Genomic DNA, 13,916 nt, shown 5'->3' with positions numbered 1-13,916 from the left:
TTGGCAAGCAACAGCGCATAACTTGACACGACTGGCTAATCTATTTCTGGCTGTCTTTTAAACAATAATTCCAACGCCTCCTCCTCATTCCTGCTAATTGCTATAATCATTTCCTCCAAATTGTCTCATCACCGACACAAAAACTCTAGAAGAAAATCATTATTTGCATCAAATCCATGGGAAAGGCCACGTCTTTCAAGAATGAATTCACATTTGGTTGGTTCTTTCCCCTCATAGTTCATATATATTCTGATGGTTTCTTATTGGTTGATATTGACTTGCGGGTGTCTATGGTTCATAGATGAGAGACTTGGAGAATCAAAGAATATTATTGTCAAGTACCCAGATCGAGTTCCTGTAAGTTCTCTCTCATGTCTCTCTTATTGTTCTGTATTTCTTTTATTTTGAGCTGATTTGATTGATTTATCATGCGATTGCTTCTCTGGTTTTCTTTCTGCAAGCACAATTTTTATTCTTGAGATTTTTGCGCTCTGTCCTTTTTCTTTTCTAATCTGGGTGCTTTCCGGGGTCTCTGTCTTATTTGACATATAGAATGCGCAGCCATATACCTGATCTAGGAGGGCTCGGTGAATGAAAGCTAGCCCCTACCTAAGAAAGAAAAGATTATACGGTTGGAATTCTAAAATAAATCTGAAAATCCCAAAATAGGTGGAAATTCCTCCTCGTGATTTGGATGTGCAAGTTTTCTGAATATACAGATGTTTCCTGTATGTTCTTTTTGTATTGTGATTTGCCATTTCAAGTGTTAAAGCTTCAATAACGATGATTATTTAAAAAAAAAATAATGATGATGAATTTTTAATAGCTAAGGTGGTTGCTCTCTCGTGGCAATCAAAATCATCCTATATGTTTTCTTGGAGAAAATGTTTACTAGTTGATGCAAGGCATTTGTTAAAGGAATCCAGTCATTGTTATCGAATATTGTTGGTCTTGGTTGACTAGGACAAAAAGAAGTAATTTTGGAATTGTATTTAGAATGATGTACCTTTTGTAAGTTACGTAACCTTGCAAACTAAGCCAAAGCTTGATTCCTGAGAAAGCTAAGCTAAATTTGACTTCATCGATGTCATTTAATTTGCAATAAAAGGTTTTTTTTTTTTTTTGTTCTCTTCACCCAATCGAGCTCATCGGTTTTTCTTCGATTTTCTTAAGGTTATTATTGAAAGATATTCGAGGACGGACCTGCCGGCAATGGAAAAGAGAAAGTATGTCTATCTCTCTGATTCCCTTTGTATTATACAACGACAAAATTTCAGCTGTTAATCTGAAACAAAAACAATTTAACCCGCCACCGCCATGTTAATCTTGCATTAATATATCCGGATGGCCCTATTTGACGTATAGATTTCTTAAATTCATAACCAAATTTCTAGACAGCATAATCTGTAAGATTCCAATCATTATCCTTCTCTCTTTTCCAGATTCTTGGTTCCCCGAGACATGACCATCGGGCAATTCATCCACATTTTAAGTAGTAGGCTAGAGTTGACTCCTGGAAAGGCTCTGTTCGTATTTGTGAAGAACACATTGCCTCAAACAGGTAAAATTGGACACCTGATTCACCTCGATTTTGTAGCTTATACACAGCTTTCTTATAGCAACCTGCTAACTCGTGCTATTTATTTACAGCAAGTCCAGCAACCTGCTAACTCGTGCTATTTATTTATTTACAGCAAGTCAAATGGATTCAATCTATGAATCTTACAAGGATGATGATGGCTTTCTGTATATGTGCTATAGCAGCGAGAAAACATTTGGCTAAGCTGTACCTTCCTTTCCCCTGAATAGTTGATTTCTGTCTTTGTAAGTATCAAATAATTCTGTGTGGACATACTTGTGAGGCTCAACGCCAAACTCATGCAAATAAGTGTTCACGTGATTCCTTCTGTAAATTATGACATTCTGTAAAGTACATTAAACCTTCTTTTCACTTCTATAGCCGAATGGATTGACTGGCAATTACCGTGGCCAATGTAATCTTATACTTGACGATTTGTCTGGCAACTGTATTAATATAAACACCGCCATGTCCTCAGTTTTTGCTTGCTTGTGGAGAGAATAATTAATAATGTTCGCTATTTTAATCCAAACATGTTTTCCTAAACAAGAGAATAGGGATGTACCCGAATGGGTTTGTATGATAATGCACATCAGCAGAGAAAAGGTCAGGTCATAGAACACAATGCTGAGCGATGAGAGGTGGAGGGAGGAAAGAGGGGATACCAGGAGGGGGAGTGATGTCGCTGACAACATCTGGCATGACGGTGACAATATCATTCACGGCAACAAAATCCACTTAAAGATGTGCAGGACACGGGAAAAACAAAAATGTTCTTTCCCTATTTGAATGATTTAAGAGAAAGTAGTTATTCAAAACTTCTAGTGGTTGGAGGATATACTACCCTTTGCATGAATAAGCATTACTTTTGAAACTGGAAACAGAATCGATTCTCTAAAATATGTCTGCAGAATGCGCATGTACTATTTCCTTGCAAACTGACAATCTTGCCAGACTTAAACACAACAATATGCGCACGCCAGTACCTACCTGGGGGAATCATTGCATCTTAGATTCAGGAAAACGTCAAACTGAAATCCATGGCATTCGACTAGAATATGCTTTGCATGCCTGTGAAATCACTCTTCTTCCTTTTCATTTAAATATGCATATTATTACTTGCTTAGAACATACACATCAATAACTAGGAAAAACATAGATGAATCTTAAGAATTTAAAGTAAATAGAAGTTCTCACATTCAACCTCGTGATATAATGGATGCTGCACTCAGGCACTGCACCAGGCTAACTGATATCAGAAAAGATGAATCTGATAATATTAACAAGCAAAACAATTAAAAAATAAAAAAAAAAATTATTTTTTTCCAAAAACATTTTTAAAATACAAAAACAAACATAATTGAAAAATAAAAAATATTTTTAATATTAACATAGCAAAACAATATAACAATATTGAAAAAAAGTTAATTTTAAAAAATAAAATTTAAATTTTTTTAAAAAATATTTTTAAAATACAAAAATAAATATAATTAAAAAATAGTTGCTACAGTCTACAGAGCAGCTCAATCAAATTGAGAGCATCAAAGCACTTTCAGCCTAGGTATTTGTCGGATTGTGACGATATGGTCGAACTTCAAATGCTAAACTACACATGCTGACTATATACCTTTGTTTTAATACTTTTAAATTATTTTAACATGCTAGTATAAAAAATAATTTTTAAAAATTAAAAAATATTATTTTAATATATTTTTAAATAAAAATATTTTTAAAAGTAATTTTAACCTACTTCCAAATATATTTTTTAAAAAACATATTTAAAATTGTAATAACAGTGATGTTTTAAAGTATTTTTTACTTATAAATATATAAAAATAATTTTTTTTATTTTTGAAAAGTTATTTAACATCAACACGATAATTTTTTTTATTTTTAAAAATTTATTTAACATCAACACCTCGAAACGATATAAAAACATAAAAAAAATTATTTTAAGCTAAAAAAAATCAAAATTTTTAAAAACATAGTTTACCCAAACACTCCCTAAAACTTGTAACACAACGCCCTAATATTTTTTTATCTTCTTGCATGTTCATGAAAAAAATACCACACTATGTCCTGACAATAAATCTTCAAAATTAATGAAGAGCAGCTGGTGGCCTCGGAACTAGCCAATTTATATATCTCACAAGCTGTGGGAAATTACAAGTACCGTTTCCTGTTCAACAAATGTGATAGATTCATCATGTGCATATCTGCCTAGGTTTTTTTTGACAGAGAAGCATGTAGCATTTCCCATTGATTAGTGTAAATTGGTTAATGAGCCTGATTTGTTTTGTTATTTTCATGCAACCAGAAGCCATCTCGGACCATAGAAAACGAATCAAAGATTACAAATTTAATCATTATTTACAAAGTATTAATAAAAATATTACCAAAACCATTCAGTATAAAAAAGAACAAGTTGGGTTTATCAGCAGGCACAACTAACAACATATTCTCAAATAACCATCTTCAGATCCAACTACAAATAATCGTGAGAAAGGAAGAATACTTATGCTCGATAATACTGAGACGTTTTTTGTTCCATTATCTGCCGCGTATAGTTTCTGAGGTGTGATCCGCTGCTGCCCATCCTGCCAAATGGAATTCATTGAAAACATCTTAGAGAGAAAGAGAGAGCAATGAATGCATTGACGACAGTTGATAAAGTGCATCTGATAAAGAGCTGGGCAATTCTTGGTTAATTATCAGAAGCACTTGTCTATTGGCGGCTTTTAAGAAATCATCAAAACAAATTAACTATTACTACTATAAATATCAGAACAAATCAATCATATGGCACTAGTCTATTTGGCTGCTTTTACCAATTCTGTTTCAATGATTAAAAATTAAATCACTCAGAAAGCCTGATAGTTCCATCACGTTTTTCAATGAGGTGAGAGCATATATTTTCATCTTGTTTTTACGATTAGGCTTGGCATTAATCAGTACAAACAATATGAAAATAAATTCATACATTTGATGCAAGTTATGTGCTTAAACAAGAATCGTTTGAATTATAAGGCTGTTAACGTACTTCTTCTGTAGATCTAGATAAGGTGGAGAGCCCGATCTTGTTTCTGGAAATGGAAATAATGTCTTGACCCCAAACTGAGAAACCAGATACACCATCTGTATGACCTCTTAAAACAGAAGGCTGTGGTGGAGGCCAATTCCTGCAAGAAAAATTAAAAAGTCCATTAAATTGGAAAATAGAATTTGAAAACACAAAATGACATGACAGAAACAAGTCAGAATGGACCATCATGTTTTCAAAGAAATTTATCAGAATACGGTAATGTAAAGGAAAATATTTCAGATTTGTAAGACTAGCATAAAGATAAGTGAGAATGAAAGTTCTAACATTGATCTAGGGACAGGACTCATTAAGAACTAATTGGCAAGGAAAAAAAAAAGACTTGCATACTTAAAACCTAGCAGACACTGTAAAAGTTTCATCAATTTAGTAGTGGCATTTGTATTGTTATAGAATTCACTAGATTATTAGCCCGCGCTGCTCCGCGTGTTAAATATTTTTTTTCTAACCTTGAAAAAAATTATAAAGATGTTAGAAAGTAAAAAATTTGATGCATACTAAAAATATTGAGTCATTGACATATTGAACAACATTTAAAAAAAAAAATATTGAGACAACAATACATTAGCTCGACTCAGGTAAACCATGGTTAACCCCCATGAAAACCCAAGTCAAAACAAAATATAAATCCCAATTCTAATCAACCAAATATTAAAGGCTGAAAATGAAAAAATCATTCAATTAAAAAAAAAACCAAAACAGCCATATTTAAGCCAACAAAAATATCATAAAGTGAGCATATCATGCTTATATTTAAGCAATTGATTTAATTTAATTCGAAACTAAAATTTCTTTTGCAAAAAGCTAAATTTAACAAAAGAACAACAAATGAAAGGCCTAAGATAATGCTTGTCATTTTCAAAATTAGTGAAAGTTTCTATAGAAAGTAAATTAAAAAAAATAACAGAACTCAATTACCAATTAAATTAATGATGAAACTAAAAAAACATGAGCTTTAAAATAAAAATAAACTCAGACGAATCTCCAAACTTAAGTTAATATTTTAAATTCACAACCAATTAAATCCTATACATGAGCTCAATCAAAAAGCTCAATTTAATATTGAAGAATGAAAATGAAAAAAAAAATCAATTTAAAAAATTTGCAAACATAAAAAAATCAATAAAAAATGGATGGAATCATAAAAAAATAAATTTTGAAAATGATCTCAAAGAAAATACATAGCAATCAAAGAAATGTAAATCACATCTGACAGATAAAAATTTCAATTCTATAAATTAATTCAAATAAAATATCAATTGAAAGAACAAGAACGAATTCTGAAAGAAAAACAAATTCAAGGGTTGCCTTGAATTTTTCGAAGGTTGGACATGAAAATTAAGGAGAGAGAAAAGAAGGGGCAAAATGAAGAAAAGTCAACTGGCACCCAATTAGAGAGAATTACACCACACGTTTGCCTAGGGAGGTAGGCCTTGCCATGGCGATTCCAAAAAGACCAAGGAATCTGTTTTTGGCCACCATAAGCTGATGCATGAGCTGCTGGAGCAAGCCAAAAAAAAATTCATTTTAAAGGCAATAAAATCATTTAACTGTGTTGTTTTGAAAAAGCTCCCAAATCCGAGTTAAATAATCTTTTGCTTTTGAGAGGAATTAAATAATTATACTATGAAAAAATATGAAAAGACCGAGCTACCCCGATCAATTCTATAATGACCAATGAACCATTTGAATAGACCACAGTACCCCTAATAGAAAATTCCATTTTTTTTACAAGGAAAAAAAAGTAATTTCACTGATCCAATCCATATTGAATAAAGGCATTTCTAAGTACTTCTCCCACGGGCTTTAGGTTCTTGTTAATTTAAAACAAAATTAAGCTCCATAGATTACATAATAGATGCAATATGCCAGTAAGGGATTTAAAAGCACTCAAAAGATGTAAATAAGAAAATCTGACACTACCTTCTCAGGTCCCAAACTCGCAAGGTCCTGTCAAGAGAACTGGAAACAAGCAAATGGTCCTCCGGTGCAGCCAACTGCATGCATGGAAAGTAAGAAGAATACCACTTCAAATTAAATATCTTTCTTCGGCAATTTAATCATACCTTAGTCACATATCCATCATGAGCCCTCCAAGAGGCAATAACATTTCCACTTCTCAAATCGAATAACCTGCAATGACCAGAACTTAGCCCAGCTGCAACCCAAGAAGGTTGAGCAAAAGCTCCATCTGCTGGCGTTTTGTCAAATCCACATGAGCATATGGCAGAGACAAGAGAAGGAAAAGAAAATTCAGCAGATTCACCCCTCCAAAGATGAAGTTTTCGACCTTGGGAAACATCAATAAACCTGTGCAGTTGAGTAAACTTTTTAAACTATTAACTGCATCATAATAAGACTGTTCTCCGCATCAACTCAAGATGGAATCACAAAGAAAATTCACCTGAGGGAACCATTTCCAGTGCCAACCACAAGCCTTTCAAGAGATTCCAAATAATGCATGCAAGTGTATAAGCTTCCATCAAATGCACTAGTCAATAATCCACTTGATAGTGTATTAGAGTTCAGCATGTTCGAATGGTGATCATTTGTCTTTGATTGAGATGATGGACTTGAAATATGTGCAGAATAAACAGATGGTTCAGAAAAAACTGATACCACTTTTCCTGTTCTACTATTCCAAACATGAATGGTTCCATCAGAAGATGCAATTCTTCCACTCGATGATAATACACAAATGTCGTTCACAACCTAAGGGTATCATAACCAATTAGCTATAGGAAACAACCATGCCACATAAAAAAAAGAGCTTAAGGTGTGGCAAACATCAATGCAAAGCTGATAATTGACAAGAATTAGGAGCAACTTTGGAACATTAGAAACTAAAGTTACAGCCTCAGGTTTTAGAAAATACCAGAGCCATTGGTATTAGTTCTTATGTTTATAAACCAATACGTGCAATACCATCCTCACTCCATAAGGAACATGACAATCTTAAATTAAAAGGTACAGAGAGAAGAACAAACAAATATCTTCTTTGTTACTTTCCCCTGATAATAGGAGCATGCAGAAAACTACCGTGACTGCATTCCCATTGAGTATTCAAGTACCAGCGTTTATGTATGTGCAAGTTTGCATGTTAACATACTTTTTTTTAGTTAAAGATTGCTTAGTTTACAACACAGAAGGCAACAGCTTATGTATGAGACAATAGAAGATACAAACCTCTTCATGACCATAATAGCCAGAAACACAATTTATTCTTGAGAGCTCCCACTTCTGAACAGTTCCTTTGAACCCTGGACCAGTTCCTGCTGTGAAAACCGTACACTCATCTTGGCTAACAGAAAGGGATCTTAAGGCTCCATGATGAGCTCGGATTGAATATATAATAGATGCTCTAATTTTCCATGGTAATTCCTCTTTCAAACTCCCAACACGGCCAAGGAAATCAGGACCATCCCAACTAGCAGCTGGACTGGGGAACCAAAACCAGGGTTCTGACTTCAAAAGGGTTGAAGTTGCAGCATGGCTTTCGACTGGCCTTTGATGAATGTCATCAAATCGTTTTTGAGGCATCAGGTTTTTTGCACCTTTAATCCCTTGTGATTGTGGAATTGACCACCCAACCCCATTAAGTAACAGCTTGGCAGGGTTATAATCAGATGTTGAACCCTTGTTCAAAGAAGATCTATTAGGAGTTGTATTTTCCGCTCCACTTCGAGGTGATTCCCCTGTATATTCCCACTGAATCATAACAGGTTCAGAAATATGATATGCAAAGAGCTCATGAATGCAAATGCATGTCACACAGATTTTCATACTAAAGTTTCATGTTAGCAGTAAGAGCATGATGGCTGCATACCTTCCAATTATGATACCGTAGGAGATATTGCTCAAGAAGCAACCATGTGGCACAACATTTGCGAAGTTTCTCAATCCCAAGAAGAGATGCAAAAGAAGGATACAAAAGCAACCTGAATAAGTACAAGCAGAGCCATATTAAAGATCGAGACAAGCATGAATAAAACAAATCAGCTATCAGTGCAAGGTGTATTCCAAGCCAAATAGGTTTATTGGAAAAGTAATAATAAGTATGACTGACACTCACACAAGATCTATACGGCTTCCAATTTGAACCTCCCCATCTACTTTCGATTTGGAAATTTTCAAGTTTAGGCCAAAAGACCCAGAGCCAGTCACTGCTTCCTGTGAGAAAGCAAGCTCATCGAATAACTCTTTAAGTTGTGGCAGAACATGCAATGCTGTTAAATCTGGTCCAATTCTCTGACAAGCTGCTAACAAAGTAGTAGCAGCAACCTAGCCAACAGAGAGGTCACTTTACTTGTTAGAGACACAGAAATACAATTAGGGTCAACAAAAAGTGGGAATAAAAGTCATGGCACATTAAGATAATCAACTTCATATAAATGAGGGCAGGGAACTTCAGAATAGCTAACTGAATGACAGTTGGATGATAAACAAATATAATCAAGACAGCTCTCCAGCTCAAAGCATCAAAGAGTGCACTTTTCAAGTGCCTAATAAGCATCTCGCTAACAAGAAATGCTAGAGTGAAATAAGCAAGCGTTGAACAGGTAGAAGTTGTGCTTCAAACATTGATGCATGAAAAATAATTATGGTTCATATGAATCACGTTTGAGATACGGAATCAATAAGCTACAAAAGCCTTCAAGAAAAAAAAATTAAATCAAGAGCAACTGCATCATGAAGAAAACAACTTTGAATTTTGGACCACCTGAAGCACTGAAATTTCCAAGTTGGTCTGTGTAAGAACCATAACATGTAAACTTCTATCCTGCATGATCAAAGATGCAACGTTAAGATTGTTAAGTCTTCATTGTGAAGAGAACAAGTTTGATGAGAGCTGCAAATGACATCCATACTTCAACCAGCTCCTTTACAACCACCTCCCCTGGCAAAAGAGCAGCTAGACCATCTAATGTTGTTAGACAGTCTACAAGAGCTAAAGCACTCCAGCTCTGAACGGGCTCAGGTTTAGTGGTATTTGAAACATCGACACAAGAACGGGCAACTTGTTTAAGCAATGGCAACAGCTGCCTGATAATAAAGGTTTCTCCAAAAAGACCACCTGAAACATCAAAGCATAAAGGTATCTTAGTAAGCTGAATGTGCAAATTCCAGAGAGGACAATAGTCCCATAAACCAAAGAATTGAGAATACCAAGTCTAACCAGCACATCAATTCCATCAGGGCAGAGTCCTTTTCCGAAGCAGTATATCAAAGGCAAGATCGTCTGCAACAAAAGACAGTCTTATAGCCACAAGGAAAAAAAATGCATATCCAAGTAGATTTGGGCGTATGAATTTATTTCTTCTACCACCATTTACAAAGGCCAAAACTCTACATATAATGAACCTGGTTAACTGTGATAGGTACACCGAGTTCTTCGCTTGTGCCAATCAGTAGCACAGAGGCAACGGCAGCTGAACTCCTGTGAGGAGCAATACACAAATTCGCAATAACTAAAGGATGTACTGTCTCCAAATATGCTTGTTTACCGATGAAGTTCCATATCTCTTGCACAAATGAACCTTGGAGAAGAGATACCTTCAAATGTGAATAACCTGCAGTCTGAACAAAATATTTAAATAAGTACAAAGGAAGAAACGAAAATTCCGCACACAAATGAGATGTGTAATAACAAAGTTGATTACTAGCCTGCAGAATCTTCTGGATAGCTGGCAAGATCAAGCCCTTTGCTGCCTTTGGTGTCAAACATTTTAAGAATTCTTTCAGCAGAACATAAGCCCATTCAGCTTCAATATCAGACAGAGGACTGACTACAAGAGGTAAACAATAAGGTGCACACATTTCAGCAGCAAGAGTCCCCATTGCTTTCAATGCTCCTTGTTTTGCAAAATTTGCAGCGTATTGAAGACGGGATCCATCATTTGCTAGAAGCTGAAGTGGTGCAATAAACAAGTAGGCTGACTTCACTGTTGCAGGAAAATATGGAGATTCTAGAATGCTTTTGGCAGATGGCCTCCTGATCATTAAGAGAGATAAAGGAAGAGATATAGCTCAGATGCATGCACACTGCCACAAACACATGCAAAAGTAGACCCATGTGCATATGAATAAGATAAATAAGTAAAACAAAATCATTTAAAACATTGGATGAGAAGAGCAAAATTCCCAACCATGTTATTTCATTATCTTAAGAAAAACAAAACCTAGTACATATATAAAGGTAAAAACCAATACCTTGCCCAATCCTTCTGGATACAGGCTTCAACAAGTACTTTAGTGTGAGGAGGAAGTTCTTGCATTGATCCAGGTGAAATATCACTTTGAATGTATGAAGCTAAAGAAGTTGAATTGAAAAGGGGCCTCTTCAAGTACAGTTCAGCTAAGACACAACCAACAGAAAATATGTCCTTCGCAAAATCTTCTGAAAGGGCCCTTGAACAAGATGATTTCTGCCTCCATAGCAATAATTCTTGATATCCCAAGGAACCTTCACCCTCCACCTCCATATGCTCAAGAAGATAGCTTAAATTAATATTACATGGCACCCCGTGGTTTCTGCTCATTTCAAGTGGTTTGCATATGCTTTTCTCAAATGTCTCCCTTGCTGAGTCTTTAACAGAAGGCACATTCTTTGTAATGTTTTCTGGATTGTAATAATAGCAGGGACTCAAATACCCAGCATGCTCAGAAAATGCAGTTACTTCTTCTAATTGTTGCAAATGAACAGTTTCAGAAAGGAGAGGTGTATCATTCTCTGCGACATTTAATTGGCTATGATTCATAGAAGTATTGGCACTATCATTTTTCTTCCTGGCAACAACCCGGCGCACAGGGTGTGGTCGTGTAAAAAGTTGGCGGCGTCCCACTGACCTTGGCATTGCAGTATCTGATGAAGGCAGCATAACATTCTTGGCAGAAACAGCAGCCTGCCCTGACATTTTATAGCCAAAGGTTATATCAATCCAGTGATGGATTTGGTATGAGACCCGCTCGCTTTCTAAAGCATCTCGGTGCAGTTTGATGAACTCCTCTGGACTGCCTGCCCAGGAAGGTACTGCCAGATCAGTCATGCCAGAGTGTAGAGAATAAAAAATTTGAGGATCACAGTAGAACTCTGGGATGCACTCGTCAGGTGTCCATTGGTACAGTCTTTGCATATTAGAAGGATATTCATTAGGTTCATACACTGAACGAACAGCCAGACGCAGAACACTCAGGGGTAACCTCCTAGCTTTGTAACTGCAGACAGCTAATTCGGAGAGGCATTCATCTGATACATGATGTGGAATTTCAGATGTTGAAAAGGTAAAGTCCAACTGTTCATCACCTTTTGCCAGTCGCCACTTGCTTTTGCTCAAGTCCCGCCACCCTGAATCAGAATTTTCATCTGGTTTTGTACTGAAATCTACAACCCATGGCATTACTGTATGGAATGTGTGATCTCCCCACCTTCTCCCAGCTAATCTATTTAGGACGAGCAGATACTCAAAATTACTCAGCTCTCCCTTCCACCACTGATCAAATTGTGAATGCCACTCTACAGAAGGTGAAAGCTTCAAATCCGCATAGAGGACTTGAGAAAAACAGCTGTCAGTGCAGCAGCATAATCTTGCAGAGGCAGAAGGAGTATCAGATTCACCTTTTCTTGAACTTGCATTCAATCCTGATATAGGCTTATCATAGATACGAAGCCAAGACCAGCACGAATTAGTTAGCATTACATTGGATGGGTGTATGTTACCATGGGAAACCCCTAAACCATGTAAATAAACTAGTGCAGACAGCAGCTGATATGCCAGAAACCTTATATGCCACTCAGACTTTAAGGCTTTGGGGCAGTAATGCAGAATGCCTTCTAAGGTACATGGAGTTTTAGGAAGCACCAAATTGACATGCTCGGATGTTTTGAGCAAGCCAAGAACAGGAACTATGTTTGGATGCCTCAAGCAACCTGGAATCCCACTCTCCTCAAATGAAGGTAGCCCAATTAATCGAAGAAAATTCACACCGTCTCTCCCTGAAGCTTTTCCTTCAATAAGTAGACTGAGGGAGCGCAATACATGATCTTCCAGAGACCCAGACAAGAAGTCAGAAGCAATCTTTTGGAAGTTGGAATAGGAAGAAATACCAATATTCGCAGTTGGGACCAATGCAGGTATTGTTCGGACACATGCAAACCTACTAGAGTGGGCACAAGTAGAACTTCCAAACCCTGAATGATTTACATTGGCTATCTTGTCACCGTTTTGTAAACACAGAGATTGATCTAATGAAGAATCTGATGTAGCTGGCCCAGCAGTCAGACCATTGACCTTTGCCTGATCTTGGTTATCACCAATCACATGACCATCGCTTTCTTCATTATCTTGCAGAACACACTCATTACTGCCAATGAGAACAAAAATTCATTTGAGATTAGTTTATTTTGTGCAAATGCTTCACACTCGTATGTTGCATAGTTTATGATGATGCCCTTTGGACTAAATAAATAAATAAAGTCATGATTTGAGAAATTAAAAACCATGCGGTTATGCTAGAAATCTCATTTATGTTGTTCATCGTCGAGATTGGTAAGGCAAGTTAGGCAACAGCACTTGTTCACTTGAGAATTCGAATCTCTTCGCAGATTAAGCAGCTCATGCATAAACCTATCTTAAAGCCTCGGAAGGAATCATAATCAGTGGAAAATTGAAGTCGTGAGAAAATGATCTTACACGTATTCGGTCAAGCAATTGTGTTTATGACTCGGCAACTGCACCAGCACAAACTGAGAAGCCGGAGCCGAAGTAGATGAATTTCCATTAGAATTTGACACCTGCTCCATTTCGAACACAGACGACACCAATTATTATGCTGCTAATTTAAATACGTCAACCAGAAAAAATTAAAAATAAGAAGAGGAAGAAGATGATGATAAGTACCTGCACGACGGCAGAGGAGGCGAAGGGGAAAGCAGAATCGGAGAGAGCATAAGAGAAGATTAGCTTGTCTGAGAAATCGGAATTGATTCGTCGTTTAAGGCATTCGAAGCAAGATTGTTGCTCTTCTTGCTCCATTTCTTTTCATTTTTTATTGGATTGAAATTTTGGTTTTTGTTGCTCTTGCCTGTGAGGTACAAGTCACTGAGTTTGAGTTGATGGGTAGATGAACGACTACCGACTGAAGAGCACGGTTTGTTGCAGGTTTTGCCTTCTTCGTACGTGTCGTTTAAACCAGTCTCTGTCGTTTAAGGAAACTAAGATTAATTGATTTTCACGTCCT

General features: G+C 36.2%; 2 protein-coding genes across 3 annotated transcripts; one reads left to right on the top strand and one right to left on the bottom strand.

Moving 5' to 3' along the window:
- On the top strand, positions 1-2,065 carry LOC105116059 (autophagy-related protein 8i). The gene is made up of 5 exons (XM_011013227.1): positions 1-216; positions 302-357; positions 1,174-1,226; positions 1,443-1,561; positions 1,695-2,065. Exons 1-5 carry the CDS (start codon positions 177-179, stop codon positions 1,781-1,783), a joined length of 357 nt encoding a protein of 118 aa, XP_011011529.1. The 5' UTR covers positions 1-176; the 3' UTR covers positions 1,784-2,065.
- A 1,839-nt stretch (positions 2,066-3,904) lies between these two features.
- Positions 3,905-13,847, bottom strand: LOC105116067 (protein serine/threonine kinase). 2 transcript variants are annotated; one of them, XM_011013249.1, is made up of 16 exons: positions 13,577-13,847; positions 13,370-13,470; positions 10,890-13,040; positions 10,344-10,668; positions 10,041-10,256; positions 9,846-9,918; positions 9,548-9,753; positions 9,400-9,459; positions 8,752-8,960; positions 8,506-8,617; positions 7,866-8,387; positions 7,084-7,391; positions 6,746-6,989; positions 6,603-6,676; positions 4,620-4,758; positions 3,905-4,176 (listed from the first exon to the last, which is right to left on the bottom strand). In XM_011013249.1, exons 1-16 carry the CDS (start codon positions 13,709-13,711, stop codon positions 4,027-4,029), a joined length of 5,025 nt encoding a protein of 1,674 aa, XP_011011551.1. In that variant the 5' UTR covers positions 13,712-13,847; the 3' UTR covers positions 3,905-4,026. The 2 variants fall into 2 exon arrangements, with proteins under 2 accessions (XP_011011551.1, XP_011011541.1); XM_011013239.1 differs by having other exon boundaries at positions 10,344-10,671; positions 13,577-13,844.
- Positions 13,848-13,916: the final 69 nt, after the last annotated feature.

Source organism: Populus euphratica, unplaced genomic scaffold (assembly GCF_000495115.2).
Source record: "Populus euphratica unplaced genomic scaffold, PopEup_1.0 scaffold5.1, whole genome shotgun sequence".
Classification (NCBI taxonomy): Eukaryota; Viridiplantae; Streptophyta; class Magnoliopsida; order Malpighiales; family Salicaceae; genus Populus; species Populus euphratica.
The sequence above is the reverse complement of the archived record's forward strand: the minus strand, read 5'-3'. Positions and strand labels throughout refer to the sequence as shown.